This window comes from Vulpes lagopus, chromosome 5 (assembly GCF_018345385.1).
Source record: "Vulpes lagopus strain Blue_001 chromosome 5, ASM1834538v1, whole genome shotgun sequence".
Classification (NCBI taxonomy): Eukaryota; Metazoa; Chordata; class Mammalia; order Carnivora; family Canidae; genus Vulpes; species Vulpes lagopus.
In genome coordinates, this window is record NC_054828.1 from 97,153,776 (window position 1) to 97,174,735 (window position 20,960).

The 20,960-nt window shown below is 42.7% G+C and overlaps 1 protein-coding gene across 4 annotated transcripts in view; it reads right to left on the bottom strand.

The window, feature by feature from the left end:
• TTL (tubulin tyrosine ligase) overlaps window positions 1-18,265 on the bottom strand; it is a 34,771-nt gene extending 16,506 nt beyond the window's left edge. Inside the window, exons 1-5 of one of the 4 annotated variants that reach the window (XM_041755918.1) lie at window positions 17,905-18,037; window positions 17,066-17,220; window positions 16,541-16,589; window positions 15,187-15,265; window positions 6,834-7,066 (exon numbers count right to left, since the gene is read on the bottom strand). In XM_041755918.1, the coding sequence (XP_041611852.1) occupies window positions 6,834-7,066; window positions 15,187-15,248 (295 nt within the window). In that variant the 5' untranslated portion in view covers window positions 15,249-15,265; window positions 16,541-16,589; window positions 17,066-17,220; window positions 17,905-18,037. Of the gene's footprint in view, window positions 1-6,833; window positions 7,067-15,186; window positions 15,266-16,540; window positions 17,221-17,904 lie in introns of all 4 variants that reach the window. The other 3 variants (XM_041755919.1, XM_041755917.1, XM_041755916.1) reach the window with 3 other exon arrangements.
• Between the last annotated feature and the right edge of the window lie 2,695 nt (window positions 18,266-20,960).

Genomic DNA, 20,960 nt, shown 5'->3' on the forward strand with positions numbered 1-20,960 from the left:
TCGGGTCCCACGTTGGGCTCCCTGCGTGGGGCCTGTTTCTTCCTCTGCCTGTGTCTCTGCCTCTCTCTCTCTCTCTCTCTCTCTCTATATATATATATATATATATATATATATATATATATCTCATGAATAAATAAATAAAATCTTTTAAAAAAAAGATCTGCACAGAAGTTTTTGTGTGGACAGGTTTTCAATTCTTTCGTGAATATATCTAGGAGTGGAATAGTTGGGTCATATGGCAACTCTACATTTAACTTTTTGAGAAACTGCAAAATTGATTTCCAAAATGTCCACACCATTTTACATTCTCAACAATACATAAGTATTGTCCAATTTTTTCACATTCTTGCCAACACTTACCGTCTTCTTGATTATAGCTATCCCAGTGGGTGTGCAGTGGTCTCTCATTGTGGTTTGGATTTGCATTTTCCTAATGACTAACAATGCTCTTTTTCTTATTTATTTATTTATTTATTTATTTATTTATTTGAGACAGAGAGAGAGAGGGGGCAGAGACACAGGCAGAGGGAGAAGCAGGCTCCATGTAGGGAGCCTGACGTGGGACTCGATCCCGGGTCTCCAGGATCACGCCTGGCTGAAGGTGGCGCTAAACCGCTGAGCCACTGGGGCTGCCCGTTCTTTTTCTTTTTTTTTAAGATTTTTAAAATTTATTCATGACAGAGAGAGAGACAGGCAGAGGGAGAAGCAGGCTCCGTGCAGGGAGCCCAACGTGAGACTCGATCCCGGGTCTCCAGGATCACACCCTGGGCCGAAGGTGGCACTAAACTGCTGGGCCACCAGGGTTGCCCATGACTAACAATGTTGAGCATGTTTTCATATGCTTAATGGCTATTTGCATATCTTCTATGGAGAAATGTCTATTTAGGTTCTTTGTTTTTATCTTAATGAAGTTGTCCTTTTATTATTGAGTTATCAGAGTTCTTTACACATTCTGGATACAGGTGTCTTATAAGATACATGATTTGCAAATATATACTCCCATTTTGAACAGTTCCATTATAATGGATCCCTCAGTGTTGCTCTTTTATTTTTATTTTTTTTTTATTTTTAAAGATTTTATTTACTCATGAGAGACAGAGAGAGGCAGAAACATAGGCAAAGGGAGAAGCAGGTTCCCTATGAGGAGCCTGATGTGGGACTCCATCCCAGGACCTCAGGATCATGACCTGAGCCATAGGCAGAAGCTCAACCACTGAGCCACCCAGGTGCCCCAGTGTTGCTCTTTTCAAGTCACAACTACTCCCTCCCCATAACATCTTCCTGACAATTACTCATCTATTCTCTATTTCCATAATTTTGTTATTTCAGGAATTTTATATAAATAGAATTATACAGTATGTGATCTTTGGGGATTGGTTTCTTTCATTTGGCATGACTCTGGAGATTTCATCCAAGTTGTTGTATATATCAGTACTTCATTCCCTTTTATTGTTCAGGAGTATTCCATAATATCGATTTGGCTTAATTACTCAGCTTCTGAAGGAATCTGAGTTGCTTCCAGTTTGGGGCTACTACAGATAAAGCTGTTATGAACAATCAAGTGCAAGTTTTTGCATAGACATAAGTCTTCATTTTTCTGAGACAAATGCCCAGGTGTGTGCAATTGCTTGGTAGTTACAGGTTTAGCTTAATGAGAAATTACAAGACTTTTTTCCAGAATAAAATGTACCATTTTACATTCCCACTAATACCGTCAGATTGATCTAGTTTCTCATGACTCTTGCAGCATTTGCTGTCATTACCATTTCTTATTTTAGCCATTTTAATAGGAGCATCGTGGTTCTAATTTGCATTTCCCTAATGCTTAATGATTAATTAAAAATCTTTTCATTTGCTTATTTTTTATCTGTAGAATCTTTCTTTTTTTAATTTTTATTTATTTATTTATTTTTTAATTTATTTATTTTTTTATTTATGATAGTCACAGAGAGAGAGAGAGGCAGAGACATAGGCAGAGGGAGAAGCAGGCTCCATGCACTGGGAGCCCGATGTGGGATTCGATCCTGGGTCTCCAGGATCGCGCCCTGGGCCAAAGGCAGGCGCCAAACCGCTGCGCCACCCAGGGATCCCTGTAGAATCTTTCAATGCATTCCCAGGTCTTCTGCCTTTCTAACTGGATTGTTTTTTTTTTTTTTTAACTGTTGAGTTTTTAAAGTTTTTTATATATTATATATGTAAAGTCTTTTGTCAGGTATGTGTTTGGAGGTATTTTCTCCAAGCCTGTAGCTTGTACATTCAGCCTCTTTAATAGAGACTTTCTTTTTTTCTTTTTTAAGATTTATTTATTTATTTATTCATGAGAGACACAGAGAGAGGGGCAGAGACCTAGGCAGAGGGAGAAGCAGGCTCCATGCAGGAAGCCTAATGTAGAACTCAATCCCGGGACTCTGGAATCATGCTCTGAGTGAAAGGCAGACTCTCAACCGCTAAGCCACCCAGGCATCCCTCTAATAGAGTCTTACAGAGGAAAAAAAAAAATCCTCATTGTTGAGGTTTGACTTATCAGCTTTTACTCTTATGGTCATATATGTGATATCAAGTTTAAGAATACTTTGCCTTAGTTTTATATTTTAAGTCCTAAAACCCATCTTGAGTTAGTTTTTGCCTAATGTAAGGTTAACATTGAAGTTCAGTTGTTTTTATCTATGGATATTCACTTGCTCCAGCCCCATTTGTTCAAAAGTCTGTCCTTCTATTGAATTGTTTTGTACCTTTGTCAAAAATCAGTAGTTATATATGTGGGGTCTATTTCTGAGTTCTTCCTTCTATAGATTTATTTTTCTGTCCCCCTACTAATACTGCAGGGTAGTGACTACTGTAGCTATATAGAGTATGCTTTAATATGAGGTACAGTGATTACTCCCAAGTGATTCTTCTTTTTCAAAATTGTTTAAGCTATTCTAGGGCTTGTACCTTTCCATATGAATTTTAGAAGAAGCTTCAGGTCTGCACAAAAAGCTGGTTGAGGTCTTGACAGCAGTTGCATTAGGCCTATAGACCAATTTGGGAGTGAACTGACATCTTTACTATGTTGAGTCTTGCAATCCATGAATATGGTATGTCTGTCCAATTACTTAGGTCTTTTTCGACCTCCTTCACAGTTGATTTGTAATCTTCAGCATTAAGATCCTATACGTGTTTGCTAAGTTTATACCTAAGCATCTCATTTTCTTTGGGGTGACTATTAATAAATGGTATTGTTTATACCTTTAGTTACAATATATTCATTGTTAATATACAGAAATGCAATCGATTTTTGTGTGATCTCATATCGTGCAACCTTGCTGAACTCAGTTTCTTAGTTCTAGGACCTCTCATCTATGCTTTAGATTTCTAGCTCATCTCTATTTGGGTCTCATGCTTTCAGTACAAATTAATTTGTTACTTAATTTAATGATTCAATTTTCCTAAAACCCAGCCCCTTTTTCAACTATCTCATTTCTGTGACTTGCTCTACCATGTGGTTATCTCTTAAACAAGAAACTGCAAATCAACTTGGAGAAGCTCCTTCCTCTCTTTTTGTAGGAAGAGGATTCTTTCTGTCTCATCTCCCTCAGAAACCACTCTCAGATATCCTGGTTCCTCTTTATTTCCACTTGCTAATTTTTTAGTACAGACCTTAGTTTCTCTTCCTTTTCACTTCCAAAATAGTTATCCTAAAACACCCCTTCCTACTAATGCCCTGGAACTGTACCACCTTTGACGCCTTGCTCTCCAAAATCTGTTCACATTGTCTCCTATTTGCTCTAACTTTATTTCCTTTATGCTATTTCCTTATGTACACTATTATTGAAAATACACCTAATGCTGATAGGTGGGGAAAATAATGGAAGTAGAAAGATACATCTCGATAACTTTAAAAACCTATTATCATTGAAAAAAGATATGGCATTAAAGTGAAATAGAAAAGTTACCTATAGTCTTATTTCCTAATATAATTATTTTTCTCTTTTAATATCACCTTCCTTTCCATAACGGCAAAGACTGGCTCATTCATAGTGAACTCACCGTATATTGTCATTTTTTTTTCATTTCTATGTTAACATCACAATTAAGTTAGCAGCTGAAAAAATATCTCATTGTATATATAATCCCAAAATTATATATTGTTTACTGACTGCTGGACAGTGGGTTTGTTTCTAAGTAATATGCTGCTGTTATAGATCACATAGTAGTAAATGTCGTTGCTTTTAAAATATTTCCCTGGAGTTAATTTCATAGGAATGAGAGTAGTGGGCCAAAGCCTATGCACTCTTTATGGCTCTTCCTTTGTATTATCCTGTTGCTTTTTCAAAGGCGTGTATTACAACTAAGAGGAAGTAGTTCATAACAAACTTTCAGCAACAGTCACTGAAGGTCTATCTTATTTGGTAGATATAAAATGATACATAAAATCTACATTCATTTTGTAAGTTTTGGATACAATGTAGCATGTTTCCATGTACTCTTTAACTGTATTTCTAATATTATTTCTTTAAATATTCACTAACTTAACCTGAAGAAACTATGAGGAAACTCTGTAATTCTTTAAGGAGTTTCAAGGTGGTAAGTTTTTTTTGTTCTTTGTTCTCATCTCAACTATTTATCTGGAAATAGATGCATCACTAGCCTTCTTTCTGACTAGATTGGGTTCATGTGGGCAAGAGATCATGTCTGTTTTTTTATCCCTGTATCTCCACTCATTACTTCATTCATTCATTCATCACTCAATACATATATTGAACTTTTGATGGGTTCCATGTGCTACCCTGGCACCAAGGAAACAGCACTGAACACAGATGTGACAAGGTCTGACTGTGCTTTAATAGGATCTCTGTCTGCTGTACCGTGTGTAGATTCTGGAAAATGGCCAAGGGCAGGAGGACAAGGAGCAATGCTCCAGGTGAGAGGTGAAGGTAGCCCAGATCCAAGACTGGTAGCGGAGGGGTGAACAGGGGGTCTTTATACTGGATATAGTGTGAAGACCCAACTATTTCCAGCATGTGGTAGGTATTAAACACTTATTTAACAAGAATAAAAGCCATTTATTCATCCTATTGGTTTTATTTTATAGTTCCCAAACAAAACAAATGCATACCACTTAACTCCCTAAAGCAAAATTTCTTCATTTTTTTGGCATTTTATCCTCTTTTACCTCTCTCTAATGTTGACCATCAATCTGACTGTCTTGGCAAAGGTTCAGACACCACCCAATGAAATCACTGCCATGACTGGACATGCCCTTCTCCAAGGACCTTGCCTTACTCCTGGTTCTCACACCAGCTAAGGCTCCATGATACAAGGTGTTCTTACAATGGCCATCCTGACTCAAGCCCAAGTCCACAGAAGGAATATGGAATACTGTAAATATCTATTTCCTCTTCCAATTCCCCCATTTATCATTAGAACCAAACTAGGGGATAGTACTTGAGAAGAGGTCACAAGAGGGGAAAGAGAAGTAGGTGAGGTACCTGGCTTGTGGCAAGAGTCCAACTCTCCCACTTTCAGGAGATTCCAGGTGATGCCCCCTTGTCTCATGGTTGGTAGAAAAGAAGGTGAGGTCCACTGGACCGGGGATAGAAATGAGTACCAATGGCCAGATGGTCTTCCAAGGCAATAAAAGAAGAAGTAAGTTCAAAATAGAATGGTTTTAAAAGGAGCATATGATGGTAGCTATAGAGACAGACCATGTTTATGTGTTCATTACATTGGGAACTGCCTGTATTTTGAGCTTGAGTCAATATTATAAACCTCATTCCTTCTATGCATTCATTCAACACACATTTACTGAGTGCCTCTGGGGAGTGTAGAGATGAACAAGATAGAAAATCTGTGTTTACATGGAGCTTATGGTGTGAGAGGAGACAGGCAGATAAACAGATATGTAATGTAAATGCTAGGAAAAGGTTAGTGCAAGGAGGAAAAATAAAGCATGGCAAAGGACAGAGAGCAATGGGCATAAAGTCTATTTTAGAAAAGAAAAGGCTTCTCTGACAAGGCAATATTTGAGCTGAAATAGAAAATAATCCATAAAGACATTTGAGATACACAGACAAATTTAGAGAATTTGTAGGACTCCAGGCAGGTGTGGCTATAGAATAGTGAGCAAGGCCAAGAATAGGAGATGGGATCAGAGATAGGAGCAAATGTTAAATGGTATAGGCTACCAACAGCAATCTGGAGTTTATCTGAACTGCATTGGGAAGCCAGCTGATAAGTCTTGAGCAGGGAGTAACATGATCAGATTTACAATTTTAGTCACTGCTCTGTCTTAGAAGGAGAACTAGCTGTGAGCAGACACAGCAATTACACAGACTAGAAAGAACAGTAGTTTTGACTTCAAGTGAGAGCAGTGGAAATCGCAAGAAAAGGTCTAATTTGGAATATATTTTAAAGGTAGAGCTAGCAAGATTTGCTGATGCATTAGGTATGGATTATAATGAAAAGAGCAGTCAGGGATGAAGCCTAGGTTTGGGGCTTCAGAGACTAGGTGCAGAGTGGGATCACATACTATGTGGGAAGACTGAAAGAGGTAGGTTGGAGTGGGTTACATTGGGCAGGAAATGAGTCTATATCAGACACGTTACATTTGAAATTCCTGTCATACTGGATCTGGAGCTTAAAGGGAAATACTTTGGCTGGAGATATACATTTAGAAGTCATCATTACCTAGGTAAGTATTTAAAACTATGTAATTAGTCATGGTCTCTACCTTTGAGGATTCAGATTAGAACAGCCACTCATCTAAAGATATCAGTGAATTCTAACACACAATTGAACAAACCCATGGGAACCTACAAGAAAGGAAGAAAGGGAGAGCAATGCCAACTTACCTTTGGCACCGGCTGATGACTTTGCAATCCAAACATTGCCCTCTCCATCTTCTTTCTTTCTATTGTAAGAAGCCAGGAAGAACTCTCTTTCATCTGTCCTTGAGTTATGGATCGGTGGATGGATTCCATTCTGTGCTGGAGCAACTGGGGTCTTGAGATTAGTTGGATAAATCACATAGGACTCTGGAAACCATGTGCAGGACTCAGCCAGGTCTGGGCTTGTCTTGATTAGCCTGACAGATGACAGAGGGTCAGTTTCCCTTCTTAATTCACCCTACCACTCCATTCAGAAAAGTCAGTGCTTTCCCACAGAGCTTGTCAAGGAGGTAGGGCAATACCAGGGCCAGAAACTGATGTTTGTGGGGTTTTTTTGTTTTTGTTTTTGTTTTTTAAGTAAAGATTTTATTTACTGGGTGTCTGGGTGGCTCAGTCAGTTGTGCATCTGTCTGCCTTCAGCTCAGGTCATGATCTTGGGGTTCTGGGATCAAAAGCCATATCAGGTTCCCTGCTCAGTGGAGAGTTTGCTTGTCCCTCTCCCTCTGCCCCAGCTCATGCTCTCTATCTTGCTCTCTCTCGGGTAAATAAACTCCTTAAAAAAGTAAAATAAAAAACATTTTCTTTATTTAGGAGCTGATCTTTTTATCCCACTCTTTGCTCTTGGCCTCCTTGAGCTGACCTGTAATGTACTACTGGGCAGCACCCAGCTATTACATGCAACCCTAAAGCCATGCTCCAAGTAGTTATGAAAGAGCTTAATATACAGGATTTTAGCTCCTTTTAAAATACATCTCTAGGGACGCTGGGTGGCTCAGCGGTTGAGCGTCTGCCTTCAGCTCAACGCAGTGATCCTGGTCCCAGGATCAAGTCCCATTTGGGCTCCCTGCATGAAACCTACTTCTCCCTCTGCCTGTGTCTCTGCCACTCCCTGTGTGTCTGTCATGAATAAATAAATAAAATCTAAAAGAAAAAAAAACCGCTAAGGAAAATGAACTTGAAGTAATTCTGAGATAATACTTTTTTAGTGTATATGTTGTGGTTGAGCTAGACCCAAGCAAAGAAAAAAAAAAAAAGTAGAGAACTTAGGAAATTATTTGGCTTACTAGAAAAAATACTATCTTGGCCCAACTCTCTGGAGAGCAAAGACTACTGCTTAGGAATCTCAATTATCTGAAGACTTATTTTAGTTCTTCATTTCTTGCTTTTAGCTCAACCTTGTGTCAATGACAGATATAGGAGGAATCTTTCTAATGGGACACACGACCCCAGTGGTCATAACTAAACATATCTCCTGCCCCCAAAATAATATAACATGATGGAAGATAAAGTCAGGCTGTAGGCAAGGCACTTAATAAACACAAGGGCTTATGAAGGGCTTCCCATTGCGTTTACCCTCCAATCAGACCTCCAGAGGGGGAGGTACTAGCATTCAGTTTCACAAATTAGCTACTGGGTCACAGAGAAATAAATTTCCCAAGATCATAAAGGTAGTAAAAAATAGCCCTTATGCAAGCTCCAAACTTCCAGTCCTCACTCAACATTTATTCTTACTCTGCAGGTCTCAGAGCCAGGAGGGAACTGATCCAAAGACATCTGCAGGCCTTCCCTAAGCTGTGCTCCCTTCTCTATCTAAAACAGAATTATTCATGCTAAGCCTGTGTTAACCTGCAGAAACCAGTCTATGAGCAAATGGCAGAAATAATGAAATGTTTAACTGAGATTTATTTTTTAATTTTAAGATTTTATTTATTTAACAGAGAGAGAGAGCATGCTTGCATGCACAAGTATGGGGAGCAGCAGAGGGAGAGGGAGAAGCAAGATCTCCACTGAGCAGGTAGCCAGATGCGGGGCTTGATCCCAGGACCCCAGGATCATGACCTGAGCCAAAGGTGTAGACGCTCAACCAATAAGCCACCCAGGTGTCCCAAACTTTTATTAGTTTTGATGTAAAAACTGAGGTATTGTAAAATATTTTTCCATTAATCACAATTGTACTCTTTTGGTAGGATGACATTAACCACTACATGACCTAAGATATTTTTGTGGTACTGCGGCGTGCATGTCAGGCGCATTATGTTTCTACTGTATACATAAACACATCACTGTTCTACTCAAAGACAATAGACTGATTCAGCTCAAGTGGCTTTATCTCCCATGCCCTGATGAAGCATTATATTGTGTTTATTACGCAGACAGCATGAGTTACAATGACAGCTATGTAAATCATAATTGGTAACTAATGTAAAATGTAACTATCTAGTTAAAAATAAGTATGAACAAATTTTTAAATTTAAAACAAAGGCATATTACTGATGCTAAATGTTTTGTCAAGTTAATGTGATAGCTTCATTCCCTTTGAGCTTGTATATTATCCACATTTGCATTGCCAGAATTCCCTTATCAGCTCTAAACCTGACAACTACAGGAACACATCCTCCAGCACATTCCTAGTGCATAGAAAACATTCATTTAGCATGGTTTTGTTAGTATAAGATATTTCTTCTTCTCTCAGTTTTTTATTCTTCTTATTTTTTTTAATCAAAGACTGATGCAGAATTGAGTGAGGATGCCAAAGCTAGAACTATGACTAAACAGTAAAGAAAAAAAAAAAGAACTGTCAGAAAGTATGTCAGAAATTTCATAATGAATGGCAATTGGAACTTGCTATAGCAGAGTAAAATGAAAAAAAAAGTTTACTGTACAAAGGAGGAATTTTCAGCAAATACATAATGAATTTCATAACCCGTTTCCTTCAACTACCAAACAAAAACAAAAATAAAACAAAAGACTGAGAGAGAGAGATAAACCGAGGAACAGACTCTTAACTATAGAGAATAAACTGATGGTTACCAGAGGGAAGGGGGATGGGTTAAATAGGTGATGGGGTAATTAAGGAGTACACTTTCTGTTATGAGCACCAGGGGTTGAATCACTAACTTGTACACCTTGAAACTAATATTACACTGTATGTTAACCAACTGGAATTTAAGTAAAAACTTAAAAAGATAATCAGTGAAATTTGAGGTTGAAATCAGAATTAAATACCTAACAAAAAATGATAAACAAAATTTTAACAGGCTCTGAGCTTGTAACTTCAGTCAGTTACAAAATGGCATGGATTCTTAAACAAAAAAGAAAACCATTTTTTAAAGAGATTTATTTACTTGGTTTTAGAGAGAGTGAGAGAGAGCATGTGAGTGTGCAAACACACGGGGTGAGAAGGAAGAGAATCTCAAGCAGGCTTCCCACTAAGCGCAGAGCCCAGTGCAGATTTTGATCTCATGACCCTGAGATCATGACTTGGGCCGAAACCAAGAGTCATATACTCAACTGAATGAGCTACTCAAACGCCCCAAAAGAAAATCATTTTAAGGGCATGGGGGTGGCTTAGCCAGTTAAGTGCCTTCAGCTCAGGTCATGACCTCCGGGTCCTGGGATAGAGTCCTGAGTCTGGCTTTCTGCTCAGTGGGGAGTCTGCTTCTCCCTCTCCCTCTGCCCTTTCCTCTCCCTTGTGCACACCCTTTCTCTCTCTCTCTCTCTCTCTAAAATAATTACATAAAATCTTAAAAAAAAACATTTTAGGTAGAAATACAGTTAGACGAAATATTTTGAGGAAAAGAGTAAAAAAGATATTTTACAAAAAGTGAACAATCTTTAGCTAAGTCATGAACATAGCACAAGGAGTACAAGACCTTTCTAATAATATCAAAGACTGATTCAAAAGTAAAAAATCTTAAATATTTTTCTATAGTTAGTTCTGTGACATGAGATGTTGCCGATTTGATACTTTACATACGCTCTGTTTCAAAGAATTTTCAAATACATGAAAAAATATTATCAAATTGTAGTCTTTTTTTTTTTTAATTTTTATTTATTTATGATAGTCACACAGAGAGAGAGAGAGGCAGAGACACAGGCAGAGGGAGAAGCAGGCTCCATGCACCGGGAGCCTGATGTGGGATTCGATCCCGGGTCTCCAGGATCGCGCCCTGGGCCAAAGACAAACGCCAAACCGCTGCGCCACCCAGGGATCCCTCAAATTGTAGTCTTAAAACTATCAATCTTGTGGTACAGATATTTTTTAATCTTTTACATCTGTCAAAGAATTTCTATGTGTGAAAATTTCTATTGTGACAGTACTTCAGCTAGGTTGGGTTGAACTCTGACTTACGAGGATTTTAATAGACTGATGCTTCTTTAATTGCTTCATTTTACTATATGTTACATATTGGAAACACTTGCGCTCAGTTTTCTGAAGCCCACTCTATGAAATCTATCATGGATACAGTTGTTGAAATGGTTTAGTATATACTTGCAAATGCTACAATGATTCTCCAGTATGAACTGTTGAAAGAAACAGAAGACAATGGATTTAATGACACTGTGTTCCCTGCCTCTGTTCACTGATTGAGAGATAAAGGAGCTCTACAAAGACTCACTGTATTGTCAACTCCAAATCAGATTTCCTTGAAATAAAAGAAAATGCTTCTCAAATCAATAATTAATTAAAGATAGGGCAATAATCAAAGATAGGGCAGCCCCGGTGGCGCAGCGGTTTAGCGCCGCCTGCAGCCCAGGGTGTGATCCTGGAGACCCTGGATCAAGTCCCACGTCAGGCTCTCTGCATGGTGCCTGTTTCTCCCTCTGCCTGTGTCTCTGCCTCCCTCTCTCTCTCTCTCTCTCTGTGTCTCTATGAATAAATAAATAAAGTCTTTAAAAATAATAATAATAATCAAAGATAAAAAATGGCAGTGGGATTGACATTTTCTTGCCGATATCCACACTCCATATAATCAAGCTAAATTCAAAGCTCCAAGGAAGGGAAAAGAAGATCTTATTTAGGACTTAACCAGACAGGTGTAAGAATTTGTGTTTCAACCTCATAATACAAGTTAACAATAATGATTTTACATATTTTTAAACATGACTCAGTGTGTAGATTTAAATTGAAATACACAGCATTATGTAAATTGGCTGCAAAAACTAAAGAAAAGTTTGAAGAGCACTGTTGATATTGTTAAATTTAGAGTTTCTTTTCAATTTATTCAATATTTCTTTTTTTAAGATTTTATTTTATTTATTTGACAGAGAGAGCAAGTGAGATGAGGGAGGGGAAGAGGGAGAGAGAGAAGCAGACTCTCTTCTGAGCAGGGAGCCTGATGCAGGGCTCAGTACCAGCACCCTGGGATCATGACCTGAGTTGATGGCAGCTACCCAACTGACTGAGCCACCCAGGCACTGCTATTTGAATTTGATATTAATAATACTGTGTTGACACAAGAGTTAGCAAATTTATTTAACTTGGACACAGTTTTGAAAAGTCAATTATTCTAAAAATATGAACCAGTTTTGTCAATGTACATGCAACTATTACAGGAAAATGATTTTTCTTTCAGTCACTGAAAAAGTTTATGTGGGAACAACTTCAGTATATAAATCTACTTTTTCAATCATAAATTTTTATGAAATATAACAAGGGTTTCAAATGAAACTTTATTGTCTGGATTAAGATGTAACAAAAATGTAAAATGCACACCAGATTTTGAAGACTCAGAATGAAAATAAAATATATAAAATATCTCACTGACTATTTTTTACATGAATAACATGTCAAAGTGGTTATTTTGGATTTTTCTGGTCAAATAAAACATATTAAAATAAACTGCACCTGTTTCTTTGTACTTATTTTAATTTTGCAACTAGGAAGTTTAAAATTGCACAAGTGGCTTTCATTCTATTTCTGCTGGACAGCATCCTTTGCAACTGTTGCATTTCCTCAGAAGCCCATTTGGAAAGATATCACAAATGGAGGCTTATTTATATATACAAGGGAGAAAAACTCACAAGAGGAAAAGAAAGCCTCTATCCTGGGTCAGAAGAAAAGAAGAAAAGGGCTCTGTGACTACAGCCTCAAGGCCTTGATGAATTTCTTAAATTCTCCAAAGTAACAGGAGGAAGGGACATGCTGTAAAGGGTCCAGTGGAAAACCCTATTAAGGTTCTGGGGAGCCCTGTGAGGGATGCCCAATCATATGGTCCATGGTCCCATCTGTACAGATGACAACTGTCTTAGCTCAAGACTAAATGCTATGGCCATGGTCAACCCAGTTGTCCTCTAGGAGCTGCCATTTTGTCCTACTTTAAATGAGAAAAATTACATTTTTAACTCTCTGGAACCCTTTCAAGCCATACAAAATTATGAGAGAGAAACAAAATGACAAAGGGAATCATCAATTTCTGGAACTACTACAATCCCTTGCAGGATACCTGACAGAATGAAGGACAACTCCCAGCCTGCATAAGTCATGTCACCATTTACAAGGTGCCATCACAGACCATGTTACATGCCGCAGAGGGACAAAGAGCAAGTATGATCACCACCATCTACATTTACAGATGGGTCACTGGGATTCACAGTGGTGTTGCCCAGGGTCATACCTACTCAGACCTGATCAGGACTCCAGCCATGTACTCTCTCTACTTTATTATAGATGCTAACTATGCAAATATGTAGGATGTTTTATATATATATATATATTTTTTTTACAGTATCCTCTGTTCATAATTATAAAAGCTAAATTCTACCTTTATCTTCAGTTTTTAAAAATCATAGTAAAGACTGAATAAACCTTTTTAAAAAATTTCTAAATAATCTGGATAAACAATCACGTCCCACTTCTACTCTTAGTTCTAGTGAAACAATCTTCTGCATTCTAAATATGTAAATATGTAACAACAAGGGGCAGCTGGGTAGCTCAGTCGGTTAGACATCTGTCTTTAGCTCAGGTCATGATCTCAGGGTCCTAGGATCAAGCCCCACATCGGGCTCCCTGCTCAGTAGAGAGTCTGCTTCTCCCTGTCCCTCTGCGCTTCTCCCCCATCCTGCTTGTGCATGTGCACACATCTGTCAAATAAATAAAATTTTTTAAAAATGTACTAACAAGACGTCACAAAGCCTTGCTCACCTTTAGGGGTAGCTGGTGAATCACGAAAATCTATCACAGAAAGAAGTGGATACGTTAGTTACTGGAGCCAGTGAGTGTAAGCAAAAAGGAGAAAATGATGCCATGAACACCCAACCTTGGAAATAGATGGAGCCCGGAGAAATGTGAAAGGAGAAAAGAGCATGTGCACTGAGTCATATCTTCCAGTGTCTTCTTCCCTAAATGATTTGTTTGGCTACACACACCTGTTTACCAATCATCATGGAAAGAATACTGGAGACCCATTAAAGCCCCAATTTTAGGGGCACTACCCAGTTTTTCTCAACTGAAATGAAAACAGTAACAGCAGTAACAGCCATAATAACAGCAATAACAAGAGCTTTTACTTATGTAGTGTGAACTCTGAGACAGACATTACTCAAAGCCAGTATATAAATTAACTTAATTAATTCTAATAACTCCAAGGTAGTTAGTTACTATTATTATCACCATTTTGTTTATAATGGCGATTTCTACTACAGAGAAGGAAACTGAGGCACAGAGTCAAATACTTACTGTTTACCACTGTGCTATACACTTTACACGTGTTGCCCTATTTAATCCTTACAGTTACCTTATGAGGTAGATTCTGAGGCTCAGAAGGATGAGGAAACCTGCCCCAGCTAAGAAGAGGAAGAGCTGGGATTAAAACCCAAGCTGCTGATCCTAGCTTTCAATCACTGTATAATACTGCTGCCTCTACCTTATGGTATCATTCTTACGACACTGCCATAACCGCACTGCTCAGAGAAGGGCAGTGTAACAGATAGTGTTATACCCAGCCTGGGTGTTCCTTCTGAGGGGACTCCTGGCTGCTGTGAGCTGGCTGCCAAGACTTTATGCATGCCTTTTCTCTAGGGTCTAGCCCCTGCCCAGAAATGGGGAAGCTACATTTTCCACTTCCTCCCACAGCCAGAGGCTTCCTGATATTAAAGGACAGAAGCCAGGTCATCTTGTCTCAACTCTGAGGTACCATTAACTCTTGAGCTCTGTGGAGTCAGGCTGAGAAGCAACTTGAGCTAAAACTGTATCTTTGCTTGGCTTCTTCTCCCACTGTCTATCCCCCAACCCCTTGCTTCCAAGTGAGTTTCTCCCAAGAGCTTCCACCTGCCCCCCAGTAAATATCCCATACAAGAAACCTCGTTTCCCCTTCTGCTTCTAGGGAGCCTCATGTGGGCTTTATTAAGCACAAACAGCAAAGTTTTAGATTGCAATCAAAGTAGCACAGAGGATGCACCAGAATTAATACTGTTGGCTTTTTAGACAAAAGTATTTTTATCCTTTAAAAAAAAAAACCCCACATTTTTGCTGAAGTGCTTCAGGAGGAAAGCTAAAAGATTTATGTAATACATCAAATGGATCTTAAACACTTACTTCACTAAAGAAGCTTTGCGACACAGTTTGTCAGCCCCCCTGTAGTAATTCACCAACTGCATCAGCCCAGGCTCGTGACCTATAAAGGAAAGAGGAGGCTCAGAAGGGAAAGAGGACAGGTGGGAAATGACAATGTCAGCACCAGCATGCCGAAGAGAGAACAGCTGTGTCATGCCCAGCTTTCCTTTCTCCCATTTCAGGACTTGTTGGTGAAAATGGAACAATTCCATTGCCCACCTGTACTCCTCTTTCACAGCATGGCACTGGAAACCCTCCCTCGCCCCATGGTGGATATTAGGGTATCAACATCCTAGCTCTGCCAAAGACGCTGCTGCCTTTATCTTCCTAGGGTGGAAGGGTACTTTCTATTTCTCTTGATCCCCACCACACCCTACTCTTCGCTTAACACAGAGGGACTTAATAATTTCTGTACAATACAGCTTTCATAGTCATGCTTTGACACCCCAACCTTGGTTTTCTACAGCCATCAAGGAAGGCAAAAGAACTACAATATTGCTGTTCTCAAGCATGTCTACCTCTGCAAGAGTCTAAGAGAGACACAAGACGTAAACGAAGGTGGAGAAGCCATGTCTATAAAATCAAAAGCCCTGAGGATTTTCTTCTGTGTATCCTCTACAGAGAAACTCATCCTCAATAAATCTTATTGCTTATCCCCTCCTCTATAAAATAGAGCAGAAAAGATACATACAAAAACAAAAGCCTCAATTTTGATTTGAAATCCTAACAAAATGTACTGACTTTCCAGCAACAAAAATAAAAGTAAAACCAAAGGAGTTTGAGTAGAAGATGCCAGAGGTAAGAACATGTCTGAGAAAAGCATATAATTGAATAAAAATATTTAGGTACTAACTAGCTCTCAGGGTCTCCCTGGGGCAGATGTACCTGGCTCACACCTGAACCACCTACCTTCTCATCTCCATGGCACCAAGCATTCCTGACACTTTACCTGGCTCTATAAGCCATCTCATTGGGTTTCACACAGTGCACTTACAGCAAAAATTAAATATCCCTAACACTGAAGACACATAAATATATGGGTGTAGGATTCTGTTTTCTTTTCCATAAAAATCAAATGTTTACTTATCATCTGCTGACTCTGTGATCCTGTTTAGGATGTGGACCCTATAAATTTCTGCTCCTTTTCCCTCTAGTCCTGAGCATCACAGCAATGCCAACCACCCCTGCTTCAGCCCCAGTAGAAACAATTTGGTCTGTTTTTAATATTAGGATTCCTCCTAAACTTTTACAGCCAGGCATTGACCCGTCCAGGGAAGAAGGTAAGTCAGTATGGCAGGGAAGTGGACAGAGCAAGAAGGAAATATATTTTCTCAACTGTAAGTATTTCTTCTTTCAGGAAAGGTATCCTCTTTGCCGAAGGTTTCCTGGAGAGACAGGTTAACAAAAGCGAATCTCCAGACACGTTCCCTGTAGTCTCAGAGTTCTGGGGGTTGGAATCAGCCCCTCCATGGAGTCCCCATCACGCATACATTCTAAAGTTGTATAACAATAAAAAGCTGTCCATGGTACCATTCCAAAGAAAAAATTCCCATAAAGCTATGCAACACCCTTCCTTCCTGAAATTACTACAACTATACAAGCCCCTCACGGAAAAGCTCTCATGTAAGCTCACCAGGAGCCAGTCAAATGGCCTGTTTTCAATCTGCCCATTCAACCTCTCTACCCTCTGACCACACCTATTTCTAAAAACTGTGTCCTCTGCTGGACACTGAACACCACCCTCTCTGGGTTGCCTTCCAGGGCAGAGATGACCTTTCCTCATCATTGATTTTCGTCTTCTGTCTTTGGCAATTCGATTTGGTCCCCACCCCAGGAGAATTTTGGAAAGGGACATAGCTACTCTGAGAGAGGCTGCATCTCCAGGATGGCTGCGCAGTGAGGAGAAGCCACGAGACTGTCCAGGTCAACGGGAGGTAAGTTGAAGTGATCTGCACAACTTCTCGATGACGTCATCCGGAAAGGCGCTGCCGGTCCTCTCCTTTCCCCTGCTCCTCCCTACAGGCGAGGATGTGGACATGATGATGCCCAGCCAGCATCAATCATGTGAGTGAGGCTAACTCCCTCGGGATGGGCAGGGCAGAGAAGTGGAACACAGGGGGAAGCCAGTGTCATGTAAAATGCTCGGGGAAGCTAAGGAAAGGGCTAAATCAGACACCCTTCGGCCCTTCCCCGGCCGGGCTCACTCTGGAACTCCTGCCTTTGGGTTCTAGAGGTCTTTTGCAAATCCCAGTGTGTGTGAGCCCTCGGGGAGCTGAATCGGCAGCGTTTTCACCACGCACAAGGATCGCCCCGCGCCTACACCAGGCGGGGTGGAATCCGCCGTGCAGGAAATTCGCAAGAGGACTCCAGCCGGAGGCGGGTCGCGCGCCGGCTCCGCGGGGCCTGGTCCCGCCGCAGCTCCGCGGTGCGCGGTCCGGGGGCGCCGGCCGGGGCAGGGCGGGAACGCGCGGCCCACGCCCCCCGGGCTGCAGGGACGCGCCATTGTCCGGAGGCGGCGGCGGCCCGGAACCCCGCTTACGGGACGGGAAGGCATGCAAAGCGGTTGGGCTTTAGACCTCTCCGCATCCTTCTGCTCCATGCCCGAGGAACGACGGAGAGGAAGATTTATGACCTTAAGACAAAAGCGCTGGTGCTGAGGGCCGTGGGAGGAGCGGGAGGGCGGGGACCCGGGGCGCTCACCCAGTCTCCCGAAGGGCAGCCGGTTCCTCTCGCCCAGCATCAGGTTGAACCTGGGGTTGTCGCGCCTCAGCCTCTTCCAGTGCCCGGTGGCGAGCAGCAGCCGCGACACCTCGGCGTAGACGCTGCTGTTCTCGTCGCGCACCACGAAGGTGTACATGGCGAAGGGCCGTGCGCCCGGGTCGCCCGGGCCGCCGCCGCAGGGACCAGCCGGCTGGGCAGAGGGGGCGGCTCAGTGCGGAAGCCGCCCGGACGCCCGCCGCCGCGCCGGCTCCCCGAGCCACTGGGGTCCCGCTGGCGCCGCGCCCGGGCGCCCGCGCGTCAGCCCGGAGGCCGCGCCCCCTCCCCGTCCCCTCCCCGTCCCCTCCCCCGTCCCCTCCCCCGGCAGCTCCCCGGCGCGGCCCCGCCCCCGCCCCGTGATGCCGCGCGGCCGTCCGGAAGCCGCGCCCCCTCCCCGACCCCTCCCCTTCCCTTCCCCTCCCCTCCCCCTTCCGCTCCCGGCGCGGCCCCGCCCCCGCCCCGTGATGCCGCGCGGCCGTCCGGAGGCCGCGCCCTCTCCCGACCCCTCCCCTCCCCCTCCCCTCCCCTCCCCTCCCCATCCCCTCCCCTCCCCTCTCCATCCCCCTCCCCGTCTTCTCCCCTCCCCTTCCCCCTCCCCTCCCCTTGTCCCCTCCCCTTTCCCCTCCCCCTTCAGCTCCCGGCGCGGCCCCACCCCCGCCCCCTGACGCCGCGCGGCCTTCCGGAGGCCGCGCCCCCTCCCCGACCCCTCCCCGTCCCCTCCCCGACCCCTCCCCGTCCCCTCCCCCTCCCCTCCCCCCTCAGCTCCCGGCGCGGCCCCGCCCCCGCCCCGTGATGCCGCGCTGCCTTCCGGAGGCTGCGCCCTCTCCCGGCCCCTCCCCATCCCCTCCCCTCCCCTCCCTATCCCCTCCCATCCCCTCCCCTCCCCTCCCCATCCCCTCCCCTCCCCATCCCCTCCCCTCCCCATCCCCGCCCCGTCATCTCCCCGTCCTCCTGTCCCCTCCCCCTCCCCTCCCCCCTCAGCTCCCGGCGCGGCCCCGCCCCCGCCCCCTGACGCCGCACGGCCTTCCGGAGGCCGCGCCCCCTCCCCGTCTCCCTCCCCGTCCCCTCCTCCCCCGTCCCCTCCTCCCGCAGCTGCGGGAGCGGCCCCGCCTCCGCCCCGTGGTGCCGCGCGGCCGCCCGCGCCCCGGCCGGGTTGTCGGGCGGGGGTGGGGACCGCGCTCCGCAGCTCGCGCTGTTCCCTGCTCCGGGCTCCCAGGGAGCTGGCGGCTGGCCGGGGCGAGCGCGGCTTTGGCGCACCCTTGATAAGGTGCTACTTAGGGAGAACGGAGACGGCGCGGCCCCCTGAGTCCCGGGTCCCAGCCAGGGAGCGGTGCCAGCCGAGGATCCCCTTCTGTGCCGCACGTTGCGGCTCCTCCACCCTACTGTTCCGAAGGGAAGATTTGTGGGTAAAGATGAAACGTTCCAAAGCCCAGTCCCGTGTCTGCGGACGGAAATCGACAAGGCAATTCTAAAATGTATGCAGAAACGCAAAGGTCGAAGAATAACGAAAGCAATCTTGATGAAGAAAGTTGGAAGACTTAATACTCCCAGATATCAAGACCTATAAAAGTTACAGTATTTAAGCACAAAGCTATAGTCATTAAGAAAATGTGGTTTGGGCACAGGAGAGACAAGTAGACCAAAGGAAAGATACCTATCTATCCATCGATTGATAGATATAGTCACTTGGTTTATAACAAAGGTGACATTGTAGATCAATGGGGGGAAAACGGACTTTTCAATAAATGAGGCTGAATCAGTGGATCTACATTTGGAAAACAAAATTAATCTTGACCTCTATAGTACACAAAATCAGTTGCAGATTCATTGTGAGTTGATGCATCTAAATATGAAGGTAAGGCAATAAAGCTTTTAAAAGAAAACGAGAAAATCTTTATAAACTTGCATTAGGTAAAGATCTTAAAGAGGACACAAAAAAATCTCTAGGGATAAAGGAAGAAACTGATGAATTAGCAACCTTGAAAATGAGAACGTTTATTTATCAAAAAACACCATCCAGAGAACGAAAAGGAAAGCCACAGAATAGGATATGATGTTTGGCGTGTGTGTATGTATGTGTGTGTGTGTATGTGTATATATATATATATATATATATATATATATTTATATTTATATTTATATTTATATATATATATAAAAATAAATATATCTGACTAAGGATCCATATTTAGGAAATAGGAGGAATTACAAATTAATAATTTAAAAAACTGGCAAGCTAATTACGAAAGAACTGAGCTGGGTATTTTCAGGGAGAATCCAAAAGGTAAATTCTCAGTGTAAGAGAATATTTGGAGAAAAGTCATAGGAAGACACTAAATAAAGAATATGTTGGGCTAAGAAGCAAGGCCACATCTAATACTTGTAGGGCAATAGTATAAATGAAAGCCATGTGTAAATGTCTACCATATGTCTAAATATTTTGAAGCTATAAACCATGCCCATAAGCTGCTAGATAAAATATCTTCCTGCCTTACAAATACATAATGATAAGGATGACCTGGAAAGCCAAGATTTCTATAATTTTCAGATTCATGGAAGTTTAATGCCAGAAATTGGAAATACTGAAAGAAATGACACTGGCCTCTGTCCATGGCCTGCCCCTGTTTCTTCCCTTCCTTGATTCCATCCAGCTCCATGAGGGGGCCATGCCTATATGCATGGGGACACTACAGCCAGGAAATTCAAGCTCCGTCTACTTACCCAGAACCTTCCACAAACAGCTGCATTTTGGCAACTGCCCAAGCGTAGGGGTACACAAACCAGCAATGTCATTGACCCTTTGGAGACTAGACCCTGGGAACAAGCCAGTGCCAGGTCAGAACAAGAGCTGAGGTATTTGGATCATGAATTCTGGTTCTCAGATACTTAGCATAGTCTAGAAAGGGAAAGGGACTATATCCCCGGACTATATCCCCTTGGCCTCACAAACATCTCATCCATAGGGAGGGACATGGCTAAAGGAGGGTCAGACTGGGAGT